We start from the raw sequence: 23,169 nt of genomic DNA, 5'->3' as shown, positions 1-23,169 counted from the left end.
TATCTGACCAACCAGAAAATTGAGACACATAATTCAAATCTGAAGATAATTTTTAAGTAGAATTATATACCAATATTTCTTAGAAATGTCCTTCGAAAAAAATTATCAAAATAATTAAAATGCCGCCATTTATCCTATATAATATAAACATTCCTTAAAATCAGGGATATCTCCTGTCACAACAAAGACAACTTGTCCATTTTAACTGAAATATATCTATTTATGTGGTTTGTTTTAACTGTTCCAAAAAATGTGAATTGCATCTCTATTACACTATTATTTTCACAAGGTATGTATTGGTTCTAAAGTAGTCTTATTGGTGGAAACTGTATGAAGTGGAAACACTACATATTGAGTGTAGTGGTTATTCATCACTTTCAGCCCATAAAGTATTTTTGTTGAATAAAGGCCACCTAATTTCATATAGTTATACCAAAAAATAATAAATGTCTAATTTAAGTTGTGATGTCAACTTTTCATTACAGATATCATTATATGTAAGATACAATATACCTAGATTAAGACACTGTTTATAATTGTAGTGATAACATTGGTATCAATATCTTGGAATCATATACGTTTGTAACATTAATATTCAGCTAATGAAACAGAGCAAGATGGTCTTCATTGTAAATCTGTAGTCCAGAAAATGTTGATTCACTAATTCTATTAATAATGATGGACAGCAGGTGTTCTGTAGAGCTATCATCTTTTTGGTGTTTAATTACACACTCACACAATTAGAGGTATGGTTACAAAATATGACAAACATTCCACCTTCCCACCTAGTGGCCAAAAAAGCCTGTGCAGGGACACTAGAAGTCTAACTTAGCAGCCTGTCACTCTGTTCAAATAGACCAGTGTCTGGGAGCAGAAGTTTCAGAGAGGACCCTCTGTCATCAGCAGGGCATGTTGGATTGAAATGTGCCTCTGGCCCAGTTACACAAACACTCATACTCCTTGTCAGCCTCAGACAAGCAGATAGCAATTCCAGCGATCTATAGGAGGAAAGTGTTCATACAACTCGAAACTGAAAAACCTGAATTGAATAGGTTTTGACCACTATTACCGATTTTACCCTTCTATGCCACAATTCTGTCCTGTGCAAAATCACTTTTAAAATTTTAGGTTTATTATATTCAAAAGTCAGAAAAATTATCACCACCATCATCCTTACCATATCATCAGAATAGTTGACATTAATGAGTGCCTAGTATGTGCCATGAACTGGGTTAAGTGCTCAACAGTCTTTATTTACCACATTTATAATTCTCACTATAGTGATAAGGAGGTAGATTGTCTTAAGTGTAGAGATAGGAAAATCCCAGTTGATGAAGTTATGTAACTTAACTAGTATCACACATTATTGAGAGGAATGGCTGTAATTTAGACCCAGGCACTCTGACTGTAGAGCCTAGACTCCAAGCTTTTGCTCAAAATGCATCCCATAAATTTAGCATAAGCCTGTAATGGTCTGAACAAGCCTCTGAAACTCATCACTAAGAAGAATGAGGGGTCCCTAGAGAACATCTCCCTGGCCCACCTCTAGTGCAGGTTCACAGTGAAAGGAAGGTGTCCAACAAGGGGAGGTCATGTCGCACACAGCCTGTGAGACTTTTTTTTTTACATTTTTTAAAGTTCATTTATTTATTTTGAGAGAGAGAAAGCACATGCATAAGCAGAGAAGGGGCAGAAGGAGAGGGAGAGAGAATCCCAAGCAGGCTCCTCGCCATCTGCACAGAGCCCAACTCAGGGCTCGATCCCAGGAACCTGAGCCGAGATCAAGAGCTGCACAGTTAACCAACTGAGCCACCCAGGCATCCTGAGACCATCTCCTGACCCAAGCATTCTGAGCCTTTAGCTCCATTAGCAATGACTTGAGAGTGACTCTGGACAAGGTGACCACCAGGATTAAGATTTGTAAGACCTGAAAGAAGAAGAGTTCATATTGTGTGGACCTTAACATGGGATGTTGGCACTAGTTTGGAGCAGCAGAGGCAGCCGCACAGCTCTGCATTTTAGAGAACAATGGGCCCTACTCAACATCTTCCCTTATTTCATCTGCAGACAGGGCAGATGGACCAAGTTTCTATTCTATGGAGCAGCAGGCAGAAGTTAGCCCAATTTCTTCTGACAGACACCAAATCCATGATAGCACAGTACTTAGCAATGTATTAAGAAGGCCTGCAGTTGCTAACTAGAAATGTAACTGTCACTGTTCATACAGAAGAGAAAAAAAATTTTCAATGAGAAAAGTGCAAAATGTAGAGTTGAACAGCTGTGACTTTTGTACAAATGTGGTTTTTTTCTCCTCTTTTGTGAAATTATGTCTGCTGGGTACATTTTGGTTTCAATGGCAGTTACACAATTTGCTTAACTAGCTAGTCCAGAAGACACAATTTCCTGGAACAGCTTTCAGGCAAAGCTGCCTCCTCTGTCACAGACGGAGAAGCAAACCATATAACCACAGTTAAAATGATAGTGGGGACTGACAGATGTGATTTTCATGTAAAGGTTTTATAAGTTTTTCATGTGATGTCACGCATCTGCTACCATAAAATGTTACTTGTACACAATTCCAGAAAGTCTGAAAGATACTGCATAATATCCTCAATGTAACATTAAATGTAAAAGGAAAATCACATTCATTTCATGGCTAATGGTGAGTATTCGTCATGATGTTGCAAGTTGGAAAGCGGTTAGAGAGGATTTTAACTCAATATCATATCTTAAGAATGTTTCCCTCCTTCATGCCTCTGAGTAGTTTTATAAATTTTCCAAGAAAATCTTCCCAACTTTAGACTTTTTTTAAAAGTCAGCATGAAGGTAAAACATTTCCAATTAGAAATAAACAGATAAGAGTACCCTTTTAAAATCTTGTTTGTCCTTAGAGACTTTTTTTTCCTATACTGAAAGTTACTTTTTCAAACTTTCAGTTTTTTTCTGTCAAACACTGGCAAACTTTTCTTAATGCTATCAAAACAGCTGTTTAACAAAGAAATCCTTTCCCCAACTTACAAATGTATGCAAGAGAAGATGCTAAACTGAAGTACCATGCACTTGCTCTGTGATGTTCTATGCTATGGTGAACTCCAAATCTTGTCAATAGCATTTGGTAATACCAATTACTATCAGTTAGTAGCCAAGAGTATGGGCTACAGAGTTTCACAGTATGCCAGTCCTGCAGCTTCCCAGCTGGGAGATCTTGAGTAGACACATCATGGAGGAGGAGGATGAAGACGGGGAGAAGGAGAGGGAAGGGACAGAGGAGAGGAGAGGAAGACCTTTTATTGTGAGCTTACCACATGCCAAGTGGTATTCAAAGCACTTTACACATACTAGCTCATTTAATCCTCGCAAAAAACAAAAACAAAAAACCTCTGAAGTCTGTATTGTTATCCTCACTTTAGAAAGAAACTGCGGTACAGATAGTTTTACAGGTGCTAAATAATAGAGCCAGAATTTGAACCTGGATAGTCTCATTCCACAGTTGGTGCTTAGCAATTGACACGTATTGAGCAAGTGCTTAATAAATGTTAGTTATTTTTATTTTGTGTGTCCCAATAACATGGATAAGGCTTCTCCTTATGGCATTACTTCTGCAGCTCGTTCATGATTACACTATACCCCCAAAAGTGAACAACTCTAAGGGAAATGATTTGATTTGTAAGGAAGATGCCATTTAATTTAATGGTGAGAGCATGCCACATGGAATAAAGAACGGTGTTTCTTTAGAATTAGTGATCATTCCATAAGCCCATTGAAATCATAAAGCAAGGACTGCAGAGTATGATGCTTCTGTGGCTTCCAAAGGGATTGAGGTTTCAGACTAATTCCTAAGGACATTATTCTGGTCATAATTATCTATTGTATATGTAATCTCATATAGCTGGGATTTGTGAAAGTAATAGTAGAAACAGTAACGTTTAAGGCATTATTTTAACTTTTAATGTGCTTTCACATCCATTATCCCAAATGACAGTCACAACATTTACAAACAAGGGGACCAGTCCTCTGACGACTTCACTGAGTTCTCCAAGGACATCTGGCCAGTTAGGCTGAAGTTTGATAAAGTCTGATGCCCTATACAGCAAAGAGAGACTGTTCAGTAGAGTAGCTATATTTCTATACTAATATAAAATGTCTTTACCTGACAAAATATTTTCTCATATTCATTAAACAAGTATAAATCAGCTCATTTCACTGAACAAAGGGAACAGGTCTATTGAAATAAATGTGGGGCACTTGATCTCTTCTGATCAAGTAACAAGTAACTGTTCAAAACAAGTAACTGTTTTGCTAAGTCAGCAGCTTTATATTTTTACCTCCTCTGCTCTGAGCCAGGCCAGTTTCTTCCTTTGTGCTGTCACTCTTTTCAGCCTGGAAGAAACAAGCAATCTGGTCTTATAAGTGAGGGACACCCTAGCTTCATACACATCCTCTTTGCATTTTATACTAGCATTTCTTTAAAATATATATATAGCTATATAGATAAATGTTTATTTACTTATTTTTGAGAGAGAGAGAGAGAGAGAGAGAGAGAGAGAGAGAGAGAGAGAGAATGCACACGCATGAGCAGGGAAGGGGCAGAGAGACAGGGAGAGAGAATCCCAAGCAGGCTCCATGCTGTCAGCACAGAGCCCAATATGGGGCTCGATCTCACAAGTCATGAGATCATGACCTGAGCCAAGATCAAGAGTTGAACACTTAACTGACTGAGCCACCCAGGCACCCTACATTAGCATTTCTGATAGTATGTAATTGGCAATTCCTACTTACCCCCTCTGTACTACTTACTCATATTATATAAATTTCAACTGGCTATTAATTTACTTTCCTAACACTACAGTTCAACCACAGATCAGAAGAAAGGCTTATGGCTTCCTTTTACTCTTTATGCCAGATTCCCTCAAATATTTTTAAACTATGATCCTTTCAATCAAAATGAAGTCCCATGTCCAATCTTTCTTCTTACCACTACCATCCAGTCGGGATCTGAATGCACACCCCTCATCCATCCCTCACCTGAGATCAGAGATAATTTGTCATGCTGTGAGGCCCTTCACCACTGCTGCTTCATTCTAATATGATCAAAATGTGTTCTGTATTCTAGTTACCTTCTCCTCCCCTGAATGTCTTTTCAAATGAAGGAAAGAAAACTTCTAATTAAAAACACTCTTATTAGAAACTGTTTGATCTCATAAACCACCTTATTTAACAAACCTTCAGGTTCCAAATAAAGAATGTTCTGAGCATCCAGAAGTTTAAATTGGTTTAATTGCAAATGGAATTTTAGAAATAACAATGAATTATTCACCCTTGGCATCAGAGTTACATATAAATGTTTTTTAAGACAATTTTTACAATTCTAATGAATTATTTTCTTTGTCTTGAAGTCAGTAATGAAAGACAGGGGAATTATTACTCCAGCATCAACTTTTCTTTGAGAATATATTTATGAATATATTTGTAAAACTTTGGGGTTTTTTTGTCTTTAGGCATTTTTTTATGAATCTAGCAAATTAAATCAGGCTCTTGTTAGGTGCTTCTGCAGAGGTGAAGCATAGGCATATAGCCCAGTAGCACACCAGGTAGAACAGAGCATAGGAACTTGTCGTGGAGGCAGCAGTGTGAGGGACACAGTCCCTGAGCCCTCAGCATTACAGGGAGAAAGAGGACAGGAGTAGTCACAACCAGAAACACCATGCTGTGTGCTCCTGAGGAAAGATCATGCTTCTTCCTTCTCGACCATTTTTATAGGACCATGAGAACTTGAAAATAGCCTTGGGAACAGCAGGGAAGACAGTCTGCATTTGGGGGACCTGCTGTTCAAGGCAGTTGCAGACAACCCTTTGAGCTGGATATGAGCTGTGTGGAGGATATTATTCCTGCACTGAGAAGACCTACAGCCCTGTGGGAATTGCTGTCCCTGCCATTGGAGGAGGGGACTCCAGTCCAATGGAGTTCATAGCAAGGCAACACATCAGAAAGCTGCTACTATCTTCAACTGGACAATCCTGTTTGCCTCTTGCCAAGCCAAGGCAATGTTATATAACACATAAAGAGATTGTTGTTATTATTCTTTCTTTTTAAAATTTTTAATGTTTATTTATTTTTGAGAGAGAGAGAGGAGGGGGGGTGGACAGAGAGAGAAGGAGACACAGAATCGAAAGCAGGCTCCAGGCTCTGAGCTATCTCACTTAATGAGCTATCTCACTCATGAACCATGAGATCATGACCTGAGCTGAAGTCAGACACTTAACCGACTGACCAACCCAGGCACCCCAAGATCACTGTTATTATTCTATAATTTGTAGAACAGTTAGCTTCTATAGTTTAGCTATTCTCTCTCTGGATTAAACATGCTAGGCTTCTTGTGGGTGAACTGCAGATTGTTGTCTCATGCTACCAATCCATATCATCACATACTTTGGAGTCCTATCTTAGACTAAGTTCTAAAGTTAGCACATAAAGTGAAAATTCCATGGAGTCAAAATTATCCTAAAAATCCCTCAGGATCACAGCAAGTAGAAAACTAGCATACTGAAACAACACAGCCATTTTCCCCCCAGTGTTAGAAAAGAATTCTTTCTGGAATTAAAGTACTTGGCTGGCATTTAGGCCTTTTTAGATCTTTAATGGATACATAACTAGAATCACATTCAGCTCAGAGAGATGTTAGTACTGTCAGGGATGAGGGAACTTAGTCAAACCCAGGAAGTGGCCTATTGATGTCATCCTTTGGGCAGCCTATTATTGAATAAAACAGAGGATGGTCACCCTAAATGGGTAAAATTTAATGCCCCTCCACCCCCACATGAGAACTTTAGTCTCGTCTCTTGCAATATGCAGATAATGGTATTCAAAATTCATGCTGTGTCACAGACCATGATGTTAGTAATACTTGTCCTTTTTGCATCCATGATTTTGAATTCACAGGCAAGTGCAAAATTATACTTAACCTCCCTGGCTTTTATCTGTCAAATGAGCGGTTTGGATTAGGTGATTGCTAAGGTCTCTGCTAGTTCAAGGAATATCTACTGTACCTTGTGTTAACAAGGATAATTTTGGCCATTTTCCTGTGTGAGCCTCATTATTTTCTCATTATAACTGCTGATCAAAGAATACTTAAAATCTGAAAGCATTTTCTTTCAATTTCCACTTGTTATTTGGCTAGACAATAACATATACATTACCACTTTTTGAATTTTATTTTAATGGTTTTAACCGTCCCATCACATGAGTGTTATGGAAAGAAGGCTTCCAAAAAGGGTGGATTATTATAATAGAATCTCCTCACAAAGCCATGGAAAAAATATAAATGTACTTCATATCTACAGACATGAGATGGTGGTTACAATTGTCATTAAAAGGGCAGAAAGTAGGGCGCCTGGGTGGCGCAGTCGGTTGAGCGTCCGACTTCAGCCAGGTCACGATCTCGCGGTCTGTGAGTTCGAGCCCCGCGTCGGGCTCTGGGCTGATGGCTCAGAGCCTGGAGCCTGTTTCCGATTCTGTGTCTCCCTCTCTCTCTGCCCCTCCCCCGTTCATGCTCTGTCTCTCTCTGTCCCAAAAATAAATAAAAACGTTGAAAAAAAAATTTAAAAAAAAGGGCAGAAAGATAAATATAAGCTTATAAACAAAAAGCCAGGGTAAGAACTATTATCAAAGCTGAATACATTCAAAGGGAATGTTGTTTTCCCCTTATGATGTGAAGCGATATTGTTAAACATTATTTATTACTAGTGTTTAACAGGTGACTTTGCATTTAATTAGACCAAATGATATTAAAATAGATTCAGCTAATTGTATACTAAAAACAGGTGGATTAAAAAAGATCTGTATTATAAGATTTCACATTTAAATTCAATCTAGCTACATAAGATGAACTTCAAAATTGTCAGGGGAAAAAAAATACTCTACGCTGTGGCTTAGAAGGTTAGCCAGCTCTACTACATACAGGCAAAAGAAAGTCAATTTGCTGTGATGAACCAGTGAAATTAGTTTTGCACTAATGTAGTCTAGAAGAAACTCACCATTAGGTATGTAGTTTCTGACAGCTTATTAAGCACCGTTTGTTAAGTTCATCATAATGTTAAAACATTAGTTCAGATTTCCATTAAGCACAACACTCACGTATGGAGGCTGACAAAGTCCCCTCATCCTGTTCTTACTTCCCTTTCTTCCATTTTAATTAGGTGCAAAAAAAAAAGGTGAATATATTTTCAGATAGATAAAGTGATAGGAATTATTTTCTTTTTTTTTTTCTGTAACATTACTTAGTAGTTTACTTTGTGACATTGACTTAATGTGTAAATACTTAGTAGCTATTAGTCAACCCAGAAAAGTAATATTAATAGCTAGCATCTATTAAGTTGGTACCTACCTACTTGGTAGATAGTTGGTATTTTAAATAACTCATTAAATCATCACCACAAAACTTTATGTTAGATGCTATTATTCATGTTTCATGGATGGAGAAACTTCTAGAAGTCAAGCCATCAAACTACAAGGTGAGAATAGAATTACAGCCCAGGACAGGAATTTAGAGACTTTATGTTGTCCATATTTAAGCTCTAGTTAACTCTCATACTCTAAATATAAAATAACATTAAAATCAACTTAAATTTCCATAATGTTCCATCTTTAAATGCTTTCATACAGTTTTTCTGTGTGCTCCTCAAAATAGTCCCATGAGGTAAGTAGGATATTTACAGATGGGCCACTGCAGTTCAGAGGTATCAGGGGTACTTCACAAAGGTAGTGAGTGGTGGATTCCACCTTCAAATGTAGCTTAAACTCTGAATACTGATTGGGTCTCAAAACTAGGAGAGAATGACAACTCAGACTCATTGTAAGTGGCTTTCATGTTAGTGAAACCCTAGATGCACACGTGAGATTGAGGATAGCAGAGAGTGCAGATGGCGCCCCTCACCCCTGTTCTTCCTCATGAGTCCACAGCTCACAGATAACCTTTATGTGCCAGGGAGAGAGTTGAGCAGTTCTCTAGATTCCACTGTGTTACCATGTAAGAAATTTCCTGCTGAGTAAGTATCTCATTTTCATTTCTTATTGTATCACTGGACCTCAGTAGGACCTCACATGCCCTTATCAAATTTGAGACAAGACATGCATATTTGTGTTATTATTGACTCCCTCATTCTCACTCACATACAACCTTAACCTGTTCATAAATATTAGTGCCGAATCATCTTATGATCGATATCATAATTGCCAGAGACATGACTTATGTTCGACTTCCACAGTTTAAAGAGCAGAGTTCAAGAAAATTGAGTTAAGATTAACCCTCAGTGAATCTGAAAGGCAATCCTTGAAGGAGACTTTTCTGGTTTAAAAACCGCATTATGCAAAGCCAGGGCTCCTAGTTCCTCACCCATATTCTCATTACCATTTCATTTTTCGCAGTATGCAAAACACACACACACACACACGTTTTCTTATGAAACCTAAGTCCCCATTTCTATGTACATAATCTATGGGTGGTCTAAAAAAAACAAAATCATTTCATAATCAAAATAATGTGCCGTATTTTAAAAATTTTTGCCCTTTTTGCATCCATTTCCCTGTTGTAATTTACAATACTGTGAAAGTTACCAGTTTCACAATGAATTCTGGTGAAAGGAAGTTGAGAATCGCCTGGATAAAGTATATTAAGGATTACAAACATAGTCCATGCCTGTATATATGTAAATTATGTCATTTGAAAAGTAAGTGTGTATTTGTGTCAGAACCACATAAATCAGTATTGTTGGATTTGGCACTACACAGAGCTGGGCTTGAATCACACACCTGCCCCTTGCTGTGAGATCTGTAGAAAATCATTTACCCACTTTGAAGACCACATGAATTAAAAGTATGGAGCCTGTTTAGCTGAGGGTTTGGCATATAGTGTTTGTTCAATGAATAATAGTTCCCACTCCCTCTACCATTCACCATTCTCCCTTTATTTTCTCTTTTGTTTACAAGGCTGACATTCTTTCTTCAAACAATTGTTTTCTCCCCAAATTGTGGCATCTATTAAATAATTTAAATCAGAACAGGAACTAAGTAACTTTAAAACTGCAAAATGGAATGCGCTTCTGAAATATTCAACATCACACCTTTCATCTTTATTTAACGATTCAGAATGAAAAATATAAACTCAGCCTAAATTCGCCTTCCTGGTGCGTATTATGAAAAGGAACAAACATGTTATGTGAAAATACATACCCCATTACAGCTACATGGAACTATCATCTAATCTGTATGAAGCTTTGCTCTTACAGTAATGGCATAATTTTAAACGTTGTATGCTAATTATGTGAAACCCTGCAACAATACTTGTCCTGCAAAAAAAAACCTATTGAAAACAACCGTGGAGTAATTCATTTCCACCTTTCTTTGCTCCTAGTTCTGATAAACCTGTATTCTCTATTCCCACTACTTTCTTTCTTTTTTTTCCCATGCCTTTCTTCCCAGGGTCCTTACCTTCCCAGAACGAGAGCCTTCTGCCCACACTCAGGCCCCATGGTATCATAGTGAAAGTTTATGCCAAGTATCAAAATAAGAGTGTTTTTTTGTTTGTTGGTTGGCTTTCTAGTTCCTCCTGCATCACTTTCCAGTGTGTAAAAGGAATAGCTATATATTTGATTTCCCCCAGTCCAGGCAGTAATAAAGACCCAATAGTCAAACGTAATACGTTTTAATATCTTTCTCAGTATGGTTATCGGACCTGGGAATGTTGGGAGTTTTGGTACCAGATGGAATTGGAATTATCTTCATGTCCAGTTGACAGTGAGAATCGGCCACAGTACTGCCCCCGTCTTGTCCATCCCCCATTTATTAGCACTCTTTCCCTGGCTTCCTCCTTCCTGGTTAATTGCAGGTATCGGTGATGTTGTCTGCATGATTCCTCACTATTCTGAGTGTCTTTGCTAATTCTTTGACTGTCCTTGGAGTCAGGCTCCAAAGTGTTCCTGTATCCATGGCTTTGTATGTCTATCATTATATGTGAGTGATGTATGCAGTTCAGAGGACTTAACACTATAGTGTGATTCACATTTTAACAGCACATAATTTATTAATCAATAACAATCCAGTTCAACACACAGAGTATATTACAGGTCAGGTTATTCTCATACCTCCCAGCACATGATGATGTCTAGTTCCCTGGACAAAGTTATTCTTCATAGTCCTGGAGCACCTCTTATTCATCCAGGAAAGAACAATACCTAGTGCATTGGAGGTGACCAGTAAAATGGTGCTGAAAGGATTGAGAATTCTAGGGAGCACCACAATTTTCCAATCTGGCTGATATGGTAAAACTCATAATGCCCCCCAAGTTCAGGAATAAGGCATATCCTCCATGATGAAGACTTTCAGAGCTACAGCTATCCATTAGACTTAAGTCATAATGGAAGTAGGGAGACTTGCTGACAAAACCAAGCCCCATACCATGACTTGGAACTGGTTTTCCAGTCTTGTAGCTTTCATCATCTTGCTCTACCTCCGGCTCCCACACCAGCCACAGGCAATCATGTGCGTCTGTGTATTCACTTGTCTTCTACTCTAGTTAAGCAAAAGTGAATATTCCTAAATGCTTTTGTGTCCCTTACTCTCTTTCTCAAATGCCCCCTCTCCATCTGGCAAAATGCATTCTAGAGCCTCCTCCAGTGTCCCCTTTTTCTGAGGCTTTCTCTGAACCAGAAGAAAAGTCACCTTTTCTTCTCGTCCCAATTTACCCAGGACTGTCCCAGTTTTAAAACTTAAAGTCTCATGCCCTGAGAAATCCCTTAGTCCTAGGACCTGAGGTGGCTGGTCACCTGGCTTGTTTGTCTCCCCAGTGGAGTAATGTGCCCTGTCGGTGAAGGAATTGTGTCATAGTCATGTTTGTGTCCCCAGCACCTGGAACACTGATAAATTAATGAACTTAAATATGAGACTTGAAGGACAAAGCCATTCAATCATTGTTGGCAGATACCAGTGGAAGATGATGTATTAGTCTTGGCTCTTAATACAGAAAGATCCTGGAATAGTGCAGTCTTCTAGTTTCCTTCTAGATAAGCTCTATCTTACCTTTAAGTTTATAACTCACTTTTTTTTGCTCAGTTGAGAAGCGAGTTTAGAAATACCTTTGATAACAACATTGCACCCAGCAATAACATTTAAAAGGGATGTTTTATGGGAACAAGAAGGGGATGGATAGAAAATATTTTTAAATGCATGCCCAGTGGCTCTGAAATTTTTGAAAGTGAGTCTATGTATCTTGTACATCCTGGGGGCTTCATGACATGATTGACAGTGCACAGTGCTATTTCTGCTAGGAGTAAAATATCAAGCTTATACAAATGGATAAGAGATGAATGCCCCTTATATATAAAATACACATTGCAGGTCAATGTCTTAACTAAGTAACTTAACACTACTGCTGGAGAAGGGGGGAGAGAGTTCATTTATCTGAAAATATATCCACATTTGGTAAGTTCAGACTCATGAAAAATGGAGGACAGACTCCTCAGCTGTGAGAATTTCAGTGCTAATATGTGGATACTCTTCTCAGTTAGCTATGATTCTGCCTCCCACCTGCACACTATATCCCCAGGTCAGACAACCTTTTGTCCAGGAAAAGAAGGAGCAAGTAATATGTGAATAACTCAATCTTCCCACCCACATTCACAAAGCAAACTCACATTACCCTCAGGTACAGTAGGGCATAATGAATGGACATTTATAGGAAGAAAATTATCACTTAAGTGTTAGAATTGGGAAGAAATCTTTCCAGAGGTGGGATTCAATTATTCTGTTTTTTTTTTAATGCTCCTAGTAAAATGGATTCAATTTTTCCATTTATCCAAAGCTCCTATTTTAAAATAAAATATATTTAAAACATTTGTCTTTAGACTAGTACTTTTAAAAATTAGCGTTTCAAAGCTCTGTAAGGCATATTTTGTATTATGTAAGCCCTATTTTATAATTATTTTTGTTCCTGTTTTATCTCTCCTACTAGACTACATGTCTGGTTGATCTTTACCCCTCCCTGCACCTTCTTCCATAGTGCCGAGCAAAGAGTATTTGAGAAACAAATATTTGATGAATCATGATAGCATTTATTGACTACTTATATCCAGGTACTGGTCTGAAGTGATTTATTCACTTAAATTCATTTAATATGCATATTCTATGAGGTGGATATTACTTTTATCCCAACTCTACACATGAAAAATTCTGAAACACAAAGAGGGCAAATGATGTCCCCAAGGTCACACACCTAGTAGAGCTTGGATGGGAATCCCAGCAACATGTCTATAGTGATTAGGGTGTTAATATCCTACCCTGCCTTCTGGGAAGAGGGTTGGCCCCAGGAGATCCCCATAGGGTTATTATCTTCTCTTAGTTTCCAAGGCATGAAATAGTTTTTACTACTTGAAACTTCATAGTGGAGAAAACTTTATGAAGTCTTTTCAAGGCTTGTTATAAAATGAATAAACTATGCATAAGGAGGATACAATGTATGTGTTCACCAATGCAGCTACAGTCTAGGGGTTCAGATGTGAGGAGGTAATATGCAGACTTTTCTGACCACCCAGAAGCATGGGAATCCGAATTGGGGTCACAGAAAACCTAGGGAATTCCAAGGAACCAGGAGATTCACACTCCAATTCCATTCAGGAATTATTTTATATTTTTTTAAATGCTCCAAGTGAAATACATTTTGGGAAACCCCTAAAGGAGCAAGATTACATACAAGGAATGATATACTAAGCTGCAACCCAAAATCCCAAACCAATCTTCCACACTCAATACTGAGTGGCTGCCTCTGTGGGCTCCCTCACTTTGTCCCTAACATAGTGCTTTTCCATATGAGCACATCTCTAGGGTAACACAAGGTAGCAACTACTAGTAATGAGCCTCTCAGATCCAAATCTTCCATCTTCATAGTAGGCTGACATTTTCACCTATCACAAGAGTGTGTTGGAAGATTTTCTATTTTGAGGGGTTTTATGAGTCTTCAACCAAATGCAGATTGGTTCTATCACATGACCTGGCCCTAAACTTCACATAAAGTTCTGTCACAAGATATATTTCACGAGACAGTTAAACTGGAAAAACCAATGAGATCTATCACCTTTCATGGATGCCTGCCTCCCATCCATGCACTTACTCAACAAATATTTATTGAGCGCTGGCCACCTCGTCATTACCTTAAAGTAATTCGTGTAACCACCTTGACCACCTTGTAAATATTTCAGCTGCGGTGCAGTCTCTACTTGAAAGCTATTCTCTTGTCTCTCTCACATCAACCCAAAGGTCTATTTCTAAACTTTCAATTTTAGTCAAGATGGTGGGAGAGTAGCCAGTGGGTACAGAAGATGTCATTTGTGACTGTGAACTAATCTCCAAAAACCCAGGAGAAGCAAGGTGGGGCATGAAGAGACTGGAAAATGGAGGCAGCACTGGTAGTGAGGGTCAGATGATGGCCTTGATGACCCTCAGCTGACCTGTCCTGTGTGTACTGATGGGCTTAGGATGTCCAACTTTACTCCTGTTTCTCCTATTCCCTCAGTGAAGGAGGTGGCAGTCAAACAGGAACCTGACCTGGGACTACTTTGAGTAGCATATCATCCAATCAGTTGCAAATATTATCCACCCCCCCCCACTCCGTGCACGTTGTGAAACTTGTGATATCATAAGTCCTCTCCTCTAGAGCCAATATAGCATTTCCTAGTACTCCCCAAGGCCACATAGAGAAAAGGAGACTTCCACATCAATCTTATCAGGCAAGAAATTCCTTATTCAACTACCTTTTCACACCTTCTCAGCGTCTAACTCCAGAGGAGATTGCAACCCTAGTTGCACACTAGTGCTATCTGGGAAGTTTTGTTAATGCCAATGCCTATAGCTCATTCAGATATTAAGGCTCTGTTGATTTAGCATGGGCTTGAGTCTTCTCTCTTTGTGTTTTTGTTGGTTTGCTTGTTTTTAAGCTCCTCGGGTTTGTTCAGAACTACAAAGCACTGCCACAGATGAACTTATTTTAAGTTTCCCTTCCATAGTGAAAGGAGGCAGTTAGGCTGCAAATGAGTGAGCACAAAGGCAAAGACGAACCTCATCCTTGAACACCCTGATCCCTTTGCCATTCCAACATGGAAGCATCTCATGTCAGTAGTTCTTGTGAAAAGAAAATTAGGTTGTTAGAATATACCCACTTTAGAATATGACTTTTATCCCCTTAGCAGGTACCACCTAAAGATTCTATTAGTACAATGACAATAGGCTAGATATAATTAAAGGGCAAGAACTCTTGGTAGCACCCCAGGTTCCTGGTCTATATGGAAGCAAGATGAAATAGCTAGCAATGATCTTACAGCCTAAACAATGAGAAGGATGGTGGAATTTATGATTCACATCCTTTGTACACATTGTAAGACTCCCAAATCCCTGCTGAAAGGACTTGAAACTATTCATTTTGGAAGCACAAGGAAGACAAAGCTTTCTTACTCAGCTACAATCATATTTCTTTGTGATAGGCTTTTCAAGCTTGGGAGCATTTTAACTTTTAAATGAATGACTTCATTTATGATGATGTGAATGTTCTGTAGCAATTAGTTCAGGATACTAAAGCCATACCCAGCTTCCACTATTTGTGGGGTACAAGGCATGCCAGACTGGTTCATTGATATTTTCATTCTCTGTGAACTCTAGAAATTCACTTTGATGATGAATGGAGTATTTTCAAAATAGTGTCCATAAAGCAGGTGGCCACACATTGATTTTGCTAAGGAAATAATTGCATGCAGGTGGCAGTTGGAGGAACCCAACTGTATATAGAAATGTATCTCAGAATGCTCTTATAATGTATTTTCTGAGGATAAGTTTCCTCGTGTGATGAACAGTGACCTAGCAGAACAGAAATAGAACAGACAGGAAATGAAGAAAGCTGATACTTCAGTACACTTCAAAGCAGTCTCTTGGTTTCTCAAAATTACTAACATATATTTGTAAACAAGTTTTAAAACACACACTCATCATTTAGTTATTTAACCAAAAAATAATGTCTTTCACTGTGCCCACTGCTTAGCATACAAAGATGAACACATGGCACACGTACACAGGTGTGCACAATTTGGACCCAGGCACAGGCTAATGAGCCCCCATGGGCAGGGGTGGGGGCTACCAGAGGATGCTGTCTTCCCCCACCCCTGCTCATCTGTCCCTCCCTCCCTTGTTTTCATTTAGTTCCTCTGGTTCTGTTTGCTCACTGGCCACTGTGTTCATCCGGGAGATTCCTCAGAAGTGAGGGCCTTTTCCTTCCATCTGTTGGGACACCAGGGGACTGTGCCCTGCCCCAGGGCAGTGTCTCCTACCTGAGCCCACACACACAGGAGCCTGGCTAGTAGCATACCCTTGGCCTCTCCTTGTGTTGCAAATTCATTAACAACCAATAAACCAATTAAGTGGAGACTACTAAAGAACTTTAAAAAAAAAAAAGAGGGAAGGAAATAAACACAAAAATCAATTATTAAACTACTGTATGATATGGTTATGATAGTTCGTGAAATTCATTATTGTGAAACTATCATTAGAATATTGTAGATCACATCACGAAAACCTCTTTAATCCAAAACCTAGATAACGGTAACAGGAATGGTAACTATGTCCTCTGAACATGTCGGGTTTAACATAAATACTCAGAAGAATATAACTAGATTCTCTCTCCAGTGGAATTAGCAGCCTGAAAGCTCAAAGCTCATTTGTCACATAACACGGGTAAACAAGTAGGATCCTATATTATCAAGTTTGTTGATGGATCTTCTACCTAGATTCAACTAACATCAGCCTGATTTTGTTTACTTTGTTGACTTTGTGCCTTAAAAGTGCTCCCAAATCCTCTTAATGATGAGACAGTTTTAAAGAAAACAAACAAACAAACAAACAAACAAACAAACAAACTGGGACAAGAGAATTCTGTTCAAGGTTTTATGAGAGCCAAGGGGAAGAGTGGAACACAGGTTGGCAGTGTTGCTAGGGGAAGCTAGGGAAGGAGTTAAAGCCCAGATGGGAAGAGCATCGTGATGATAATGACCCTGACAGCAGCACTTATTTATAATAGGGATAAAGACTAGCTAGGCCTTGAAGAATAAACAGTAACTAAGACCTGACAATTGTGGGGTTCTCCCTATGTATCTGTGCTTTGCAAACCTTATTTCTCTGATCTTCACAGCAATCCCAAGAAGCAGATAGTTATGTCCCCATTTCGCACACGAGAATATTGATGCTTCTGGAGTTTAGTAATTTGTCCAAGATGCCACATCACACCCAGGTCGTCTTGCTTCAAGCGCTGCAGTATTGATCACTGAATCTCACATGAAAAGATAAGAGCACTGGCCTAGTGTTGTCATTGAGAGAGTAGCTCCAAGTGTGTCAAAGCAAAGCGGGCATGTGGTGATGCAGCGAAGGTGAAGCCACAGAAGCCACAGAGATAAGGAAAGGCAAAGTCAGGAATGATATTTCTTTGGGTAATAGGAAGACTTCAGGGGATTTTAACAAGCAGGTTACATGAAAAGTGGAGAAAATGGAAGAGAAACCTCAAACTCTGATCCTTCTGCAATGGAGTGGGGGTATCAGAGTTTCCAGGGTGAAGAAGCTTTGAAAGATCACACGCCATAGCTCACTACACGCCACAGATCACGGTGACTCCTTTGTGCACAAGAGCATTACAGTAGTATTTATCTCCAATTGGAAAGAATTTTACATAAGGCAGACTTACTTTGGACTCCGTACTGGTGACTTCCATTACCAAAGCACTGCTATAAAGCACCCTCTTCCTAAATAGCACCAGAAGCAATATGAAAGAAAGGCCTAGGGCTTTTAAATTCCTCCCCCCCAATCCCATAAAGCCTATGGACTCAAAATGCTGACAGTGATGGTAAGGATGGGACAGTGATGCTGGGGGCAGGGCGGTAACAGCTGCTGCTAGTTACTGAGCTGTCTGTGTTTGATCCTCTGCACCAGCACTCACTATTTCATCAAACCTTCACAACCTGCCCAGGAGGAAGGCAATATTATGTCCATACGACAGATGAAGGTTTAATCACATAACTATTCATGTGGTGGAGCTAGGTTTTTGAATCCGGGGCCAATTGATTCAAGAGCCTGTGTGGCAGGCAGCTACCCTTCCCCGACCCCCGTGAGGAAGTAATTAGATACTGCAGCCATGGAATCACGTTCCTGACAACTGCTTTTCTGTCTCACTAGGAAGTATCTGATTTATAACAATAGAAAATTGGTTGTTGAGACTTCGCTTCTTTTGCCTCCTTTTCTTTCTAATATGTACTTTTAGAAGACATAACCAGAGGATTCTGTGGGGGGAGGGGTGCACTTACCAGTGTGAACTAATACATCAGAAAGAGAAGGTACATAGGTAAGAATTGCCTTTTAGAAATAGGCATGGTCAGATCCCAGCCTTGCCACTTTGTAGGCAGGAGATTTAGAATAAGTTACCCGATCTCCCACGTGTCAGTCTCATTGCCTTTAAAACAGCAATGATTCAAATTCAGGACTGTTGCTTAACTACATTGACAAAATGTATCTACTACACTTAAAACAGAGTTAAGTACTCAGACCTGTTCGTTCCTCTTCTACCTTCTCTTTGCTTTTCAGGCTTTCATACCATAATCCTATTTCTGTTTGTACAAAGAACCAAAACCAGTGTATATGTCAGCCTTCTTGTGGGGGCATTTATATCCTACAGAAAGAGCTGTGTGGTGCTGCCATGAGGCAGAGTTGTTGGTTCCTACCCTCTTCATGGACAAGGAGCTCTAAATTTCATACAAGAATTCATTAAACTGTAAGCAGACTATAAGGGATTCTTATACTAGAAACCCTCAAGTTAGCTGATCCACAGCTATGAGTCTGATATCTATGAGTTTATCATCTCATCATATCCAATGTAAATACTCTACTTTTGATTTATCTAAGCATCAGCCCTCCTACAGGCATTTCTATGACTTCCATAAATATATTTGGGAATCTTTCCTTCTGTATCCCAGCCCTTCAATCCAGGTCTGTCTGACTCTAAAAAGTGTGAACGCTGGTCACTAGTGATCAGTGAATTTAACTTATCTTGTTAGATATGGGGTCTTTGCAAAGCTGAGATGATACTCTTCTCAACACCATTTGGTATACATTTCCTTTGCTGACCATTTGTTTTATTTTTTTAATGTTTTTGAACATTTATTTATTTTTGAGGGACAGAGTACGAGAGGGGAAGGAGCAGAGAGAGAGAGGGAGACAGAGAATACCAAGCAGGCTCCACCCTGTCAGCACAGAGCCCAACACAAGGCTCGAACCCATAAACCGTGAGATCATGACCTGAGCTGAAGTCGGACGCTTAACCGACTGAGCCACCCAGGCACCCCTGACCATTGGTTTTAATGCATCAAACTCATCTCACAGCAGACCAGAAAGCAAGTGCACATTCTAGTTCTTTGGCTGAATCATGCATGATTTAAGTACAATAACATATGATCGAGCTATTGAGAACTCTGCCTCTGTCACAGAAATGTGAGTTGTCCACAGGCCAGCAGAGGCCTGACCTCATGGGGGGGGGGGGGTTGGGGGGGGGACTTGACTAATCACATAAGGTGTCTCTTAATCGCCTGCTCTCTGTAGAGCTATACATATGTTCTCTTAAATGACTTTGCCCCACTGTTATCCTAATTTGAAATTTTATTTTTTAGCCACATAAATAGAAGAACACAGTTTGAAAACCCTGTCCTGGAAGCAAAAAGGAAGCTACAGCAGCATAACATGCCCCACACAGAACTTGGAACAAAGCCCCTGCAGGCCCCAGGTTTCCGAGGTAAGTACCATGTCAACGTGCAACGTTTCAAGGGGAAAAATCATCTATCAAACTGCCCGTTCTTCCAAATATGCCTTTAGCTTGGACTGTTTCAAATAATCGATGTGCTTTCCCCAAACCCCGCTATTAGCTTTAGCTGGGTGGTAGCTCTGTTTCTAAACGGATGCACTTAGCAACCATGGATTAAGTTAAAGCCTCCGGCAGTACCTTGTAGAAATGTACAGCATGTTGCCAGGTGGAGATTAATGGGTTTTGACAGTGGTACTGTGCACTGCAGATTCATAGAGACTCATAGGTTTGTCCTCAAAGACCACGCACAAGAATAAGGCTTGTTCTCCTCTGTGACAGTAGGCGGCTCCTCATCGACATTACCCAGGCCCAAATCTGCCCGCCCCCGCGCTGTGCTGGAGAGGTCGCGCAGCGTGACTGACTTGTCTTACTGTCTGCGCAACCGCACAGGGAGGCCCTGGCCCTTTGGTATGTCCGAGGCTGCTCACTGCACTTGACCACACGTTGGAACCACGTAGTGGGATGAGTGCTGCACAAACTTTTCACATCTTGTGGGCTCTTGCTCGTCAATGAAAGCATGAACACCTTACCACTACTGCACAATCACAATGAATGTAAAGGTGTCACTAAAGCTTCTCTCCAATTGTACATGTTACATTTATAAAGGAAACGTAGATGGCAAGGTTACATGCATGTTTCATTTGCATTTTAAAGAAGAGAGATGTAATGAGAAAGAATGAAATCTGGCCTTTTGTAGCAATGTGGATGGAACTGGAGAGTGTTATGCTAAGTGAAATAAGTCATACGGAGAAAGGCAGATACCATATGTTTTCACTCTTATGTGGATCCTGAGAAACTTAACAGAAGACCATGGGAGAGGGGAAGGAAAAATAAAAGTTAGAGAGAGAAGGGCCAAACCATAAAAGACTCTTAAAAACTGAGAATAAACTGAAGGTTGATGGGGGCTGGGAGGGAGGGGAAAGTCGGTGATGGGCATTGAGGAGGGCACCTGTTGGGATGAGCACTGGGTGTTGTATGGAAACCAACGTGACAACAAATTTCATATTAAAAACATAATAAAAAATATAGTAGAGAGATGTAAAATAAGCTTAAATGTAAAATAGAGAATTATATTTAATATTTTAAAAGATATATGTGATATATAAATACATAAATTAAAATTCCAATATGATGACTCATTATATCTACTGCATATCACCCAAAATGTAACAGCAGCAAAAGCACCAAAATAGTTAGCTAAGTTACTGTATATAGGGTGACTGTTGCAAATATCAAATCCTATCACCCAAAGTGTGTGTGTATGTACCTATATATATACAGACACACATATATATACACACACATATTTGACTGAGGTAGCATTTAAAGCAGATATTAATTCTATTTCCCAGCCTGTTATTTTTAAGCATTTAATATGCTTAGGAATATGTTTATTACAGATCATAGCTGGAAAAGCATATTCTATAACAAATTAGTGGTCAAACCTAGATGAGTGGGGTCAAGTTTTGTTCAGATTATTTAGGTATATGATTTGAATGTATCAACAATATTGTTACAAAATGTGTTACCTTTACATTCATAATTATATAGAGAAATATCAGCTTGCCTTTTGCTCACCTTTCAGAGTATACTAAAGACTACAAGGTCAGTAGAACTTTATCTGGTTATTTTATAGCATCTTACAATATAAACAAAAGTTAACTCAGTTCCCACATCCAGGCAGTCCTTCTGAACAATTGAGACCTTTGAAAAGATGGTAGCATACCATGGCTGCTATTCTTTTAAAAATAAAATAGTCCATTTTGGCTTTCTAGTTTTATCCCTCAAAGGATTTATCCAGCCACTCACACATACCTCCTGCTTGGAGTCCTTTAGAACAAGAGAAATGTATCCAGATGTGTCTGGATCATTTGGGCTCTTCTTTATCTGTAGGTGTTGACAGCCTGTTGATTCGGCCCTTTTTAAAAAGCCCAAGGAGGGCTACTTTGGTGAATGGAAACATTGACCGACAGAAAATCTTTCCACAAACCAAGCAGCTTTTGCACCTTTCCTGGATGCGTGGGACTGCTCTGTGTCAGCAGGTCACTCCCCACCCCCTGCTTGCGTTTACTACAGGAGACCCCACACCTACCCCTGGGATTGCTGCTCAGTAGGGGGTTTCCTCTGCATGAGAACTTGCCTTAAACATGCTTTTTCTTTTTTAACTTATATTGGCCAATGTAGAAAAACCACTCTTCACCCGGGATGCATCCCAGTTGAAGGGAACGTTCCTCAGCACCACCCTAAAAAAGAGCAACATGGGTTTTGGATTCACCATCATTGGTGGAGACGAGCCTGATGAGTTTCTGCAGGTGAAAAGTGTCATTCCCGATGGGCCTGCAGCACAGGATGGGAAAATGGAAACAGGTGAGTTCCTTACTACTTCGGAAATTTGCTTTACAATATCTTTCTTTCTTTTTTCTTTTTTCTTTCTTTTTTTTTTCCTAAGGCAAATAGGAGGAGTTTCTTTGTGTTTTTCATTTGAAGGTCAAAGATCACTTCACTTTAGGGAAACTAGAAATTATGTTTCTCCTAAGTTTAAGAGTATCAAATTGAAGTATTTTGGAAATAGCTCCAGGTATCATTTTTGTCTCATTTTTCCCACTGCCCCTTCTATTTGCTGGATTTAATGGACTCTTGAGATTGACACTTTTCTAACTTATTTTTAGAATTCCTTCTTAGAGATGTGATTAACATTTCATACTATTCTACCTTATATTCAACCATTGATATTTTAAAATCTGCATTAATCTTGTGAGAGTCTCATGTTGAATTGCCCAGGTTAGATATTTAAATATGCATGTTCATCTCATAGAAAAAAATGTTGAATGGTATTCATCTTTATATGTCCCTATCAATATTTTACTATATAGGGTTTTTTTCCTGTAGTTGTTACGAATCCATTTTCACATGCAGTTACTTGGATGTCTATCAAATTAGAATCAAAATTTGTTTAACATGGAGATGCAGAAGCAAACTATGAAGGTCAAGAAAATGTAAAATATGAAAGGTGTACAGAGGTAGAGAAAAAACGTAATGAACTAAGTCTGGTTTTCAAGTCTGATTTTGAATTCTCCCACCTGGCCCATGACCTTGGATTAATCCCATAATTTATAAATGCTAGTTTCCTTATCTGGAAAAAAAAGGGAAGAAGAAATTAAAAGACATGTTTTTGACAGAGAAAGTGCAAGCCAGGGGGGGGACAAAGAGAGAGGGTGAGAGAGAATCCCAAACAGGCCTCA

The 23,169-nt window shown here is 39.3% G+C and overlaps 1 protein-coding gene across 5 annotated transcripts in view; it reads left to right on the top strand.

The window, feature by feature from the left end:
* MAGI2 (membrane associated guanylate kinase, WW and PDZ domain containing 2) overlaps positions 1 to 23,169 on the top strand; it is a 1,357,364-nt gene that overhangs the window by 1,023,274 nt on the left and 310,921 nt on the right. For 3 of the 5 annotated variants that reach the window (XM_043588690.1, XM_043588689.1, XM_043588693.1), the window contains exons 8-9: positions 19,737 to 19,858; positions 22,112 to 22,294. In XM_043588690.1, coding sequence (XP_043444625.1) covers positions 19,737 to 19,858; positions 22,112 to 22,294 — 305 coding nt within the window. Of the gene's footprint in view, positions 1 to 19,736; positions 19,859 to 20,206; positions 20,336 to 22,111; positions 22,295 to 23,169 lie in introns of all 5 variants that reach the window. The other 2 variants (XM_043588691.1, XM_043588692.1) reach the window with 1 other exon arrangement.

Source organism: Prionailurus bengalensis, chromosome A2 (assembly GCF_016509475.1).
Source record: "Prionailurus bengalensis isolate Pbe53 chromosome A2, Fcat_Pben_1.1_paternal_pri, whole genome shotgun sequence".
NCBI lineage: Eukaryota > Metazoa > Chordata > Mammalia > Carnivora > Felidae > Prionailurus > Prionailurus bengalensis.
The sequence above is the reverse complement of the archived record's forward strand: the minus strand, read 5'-3'. Positions and strand labels throughout refer to the sequence as shown.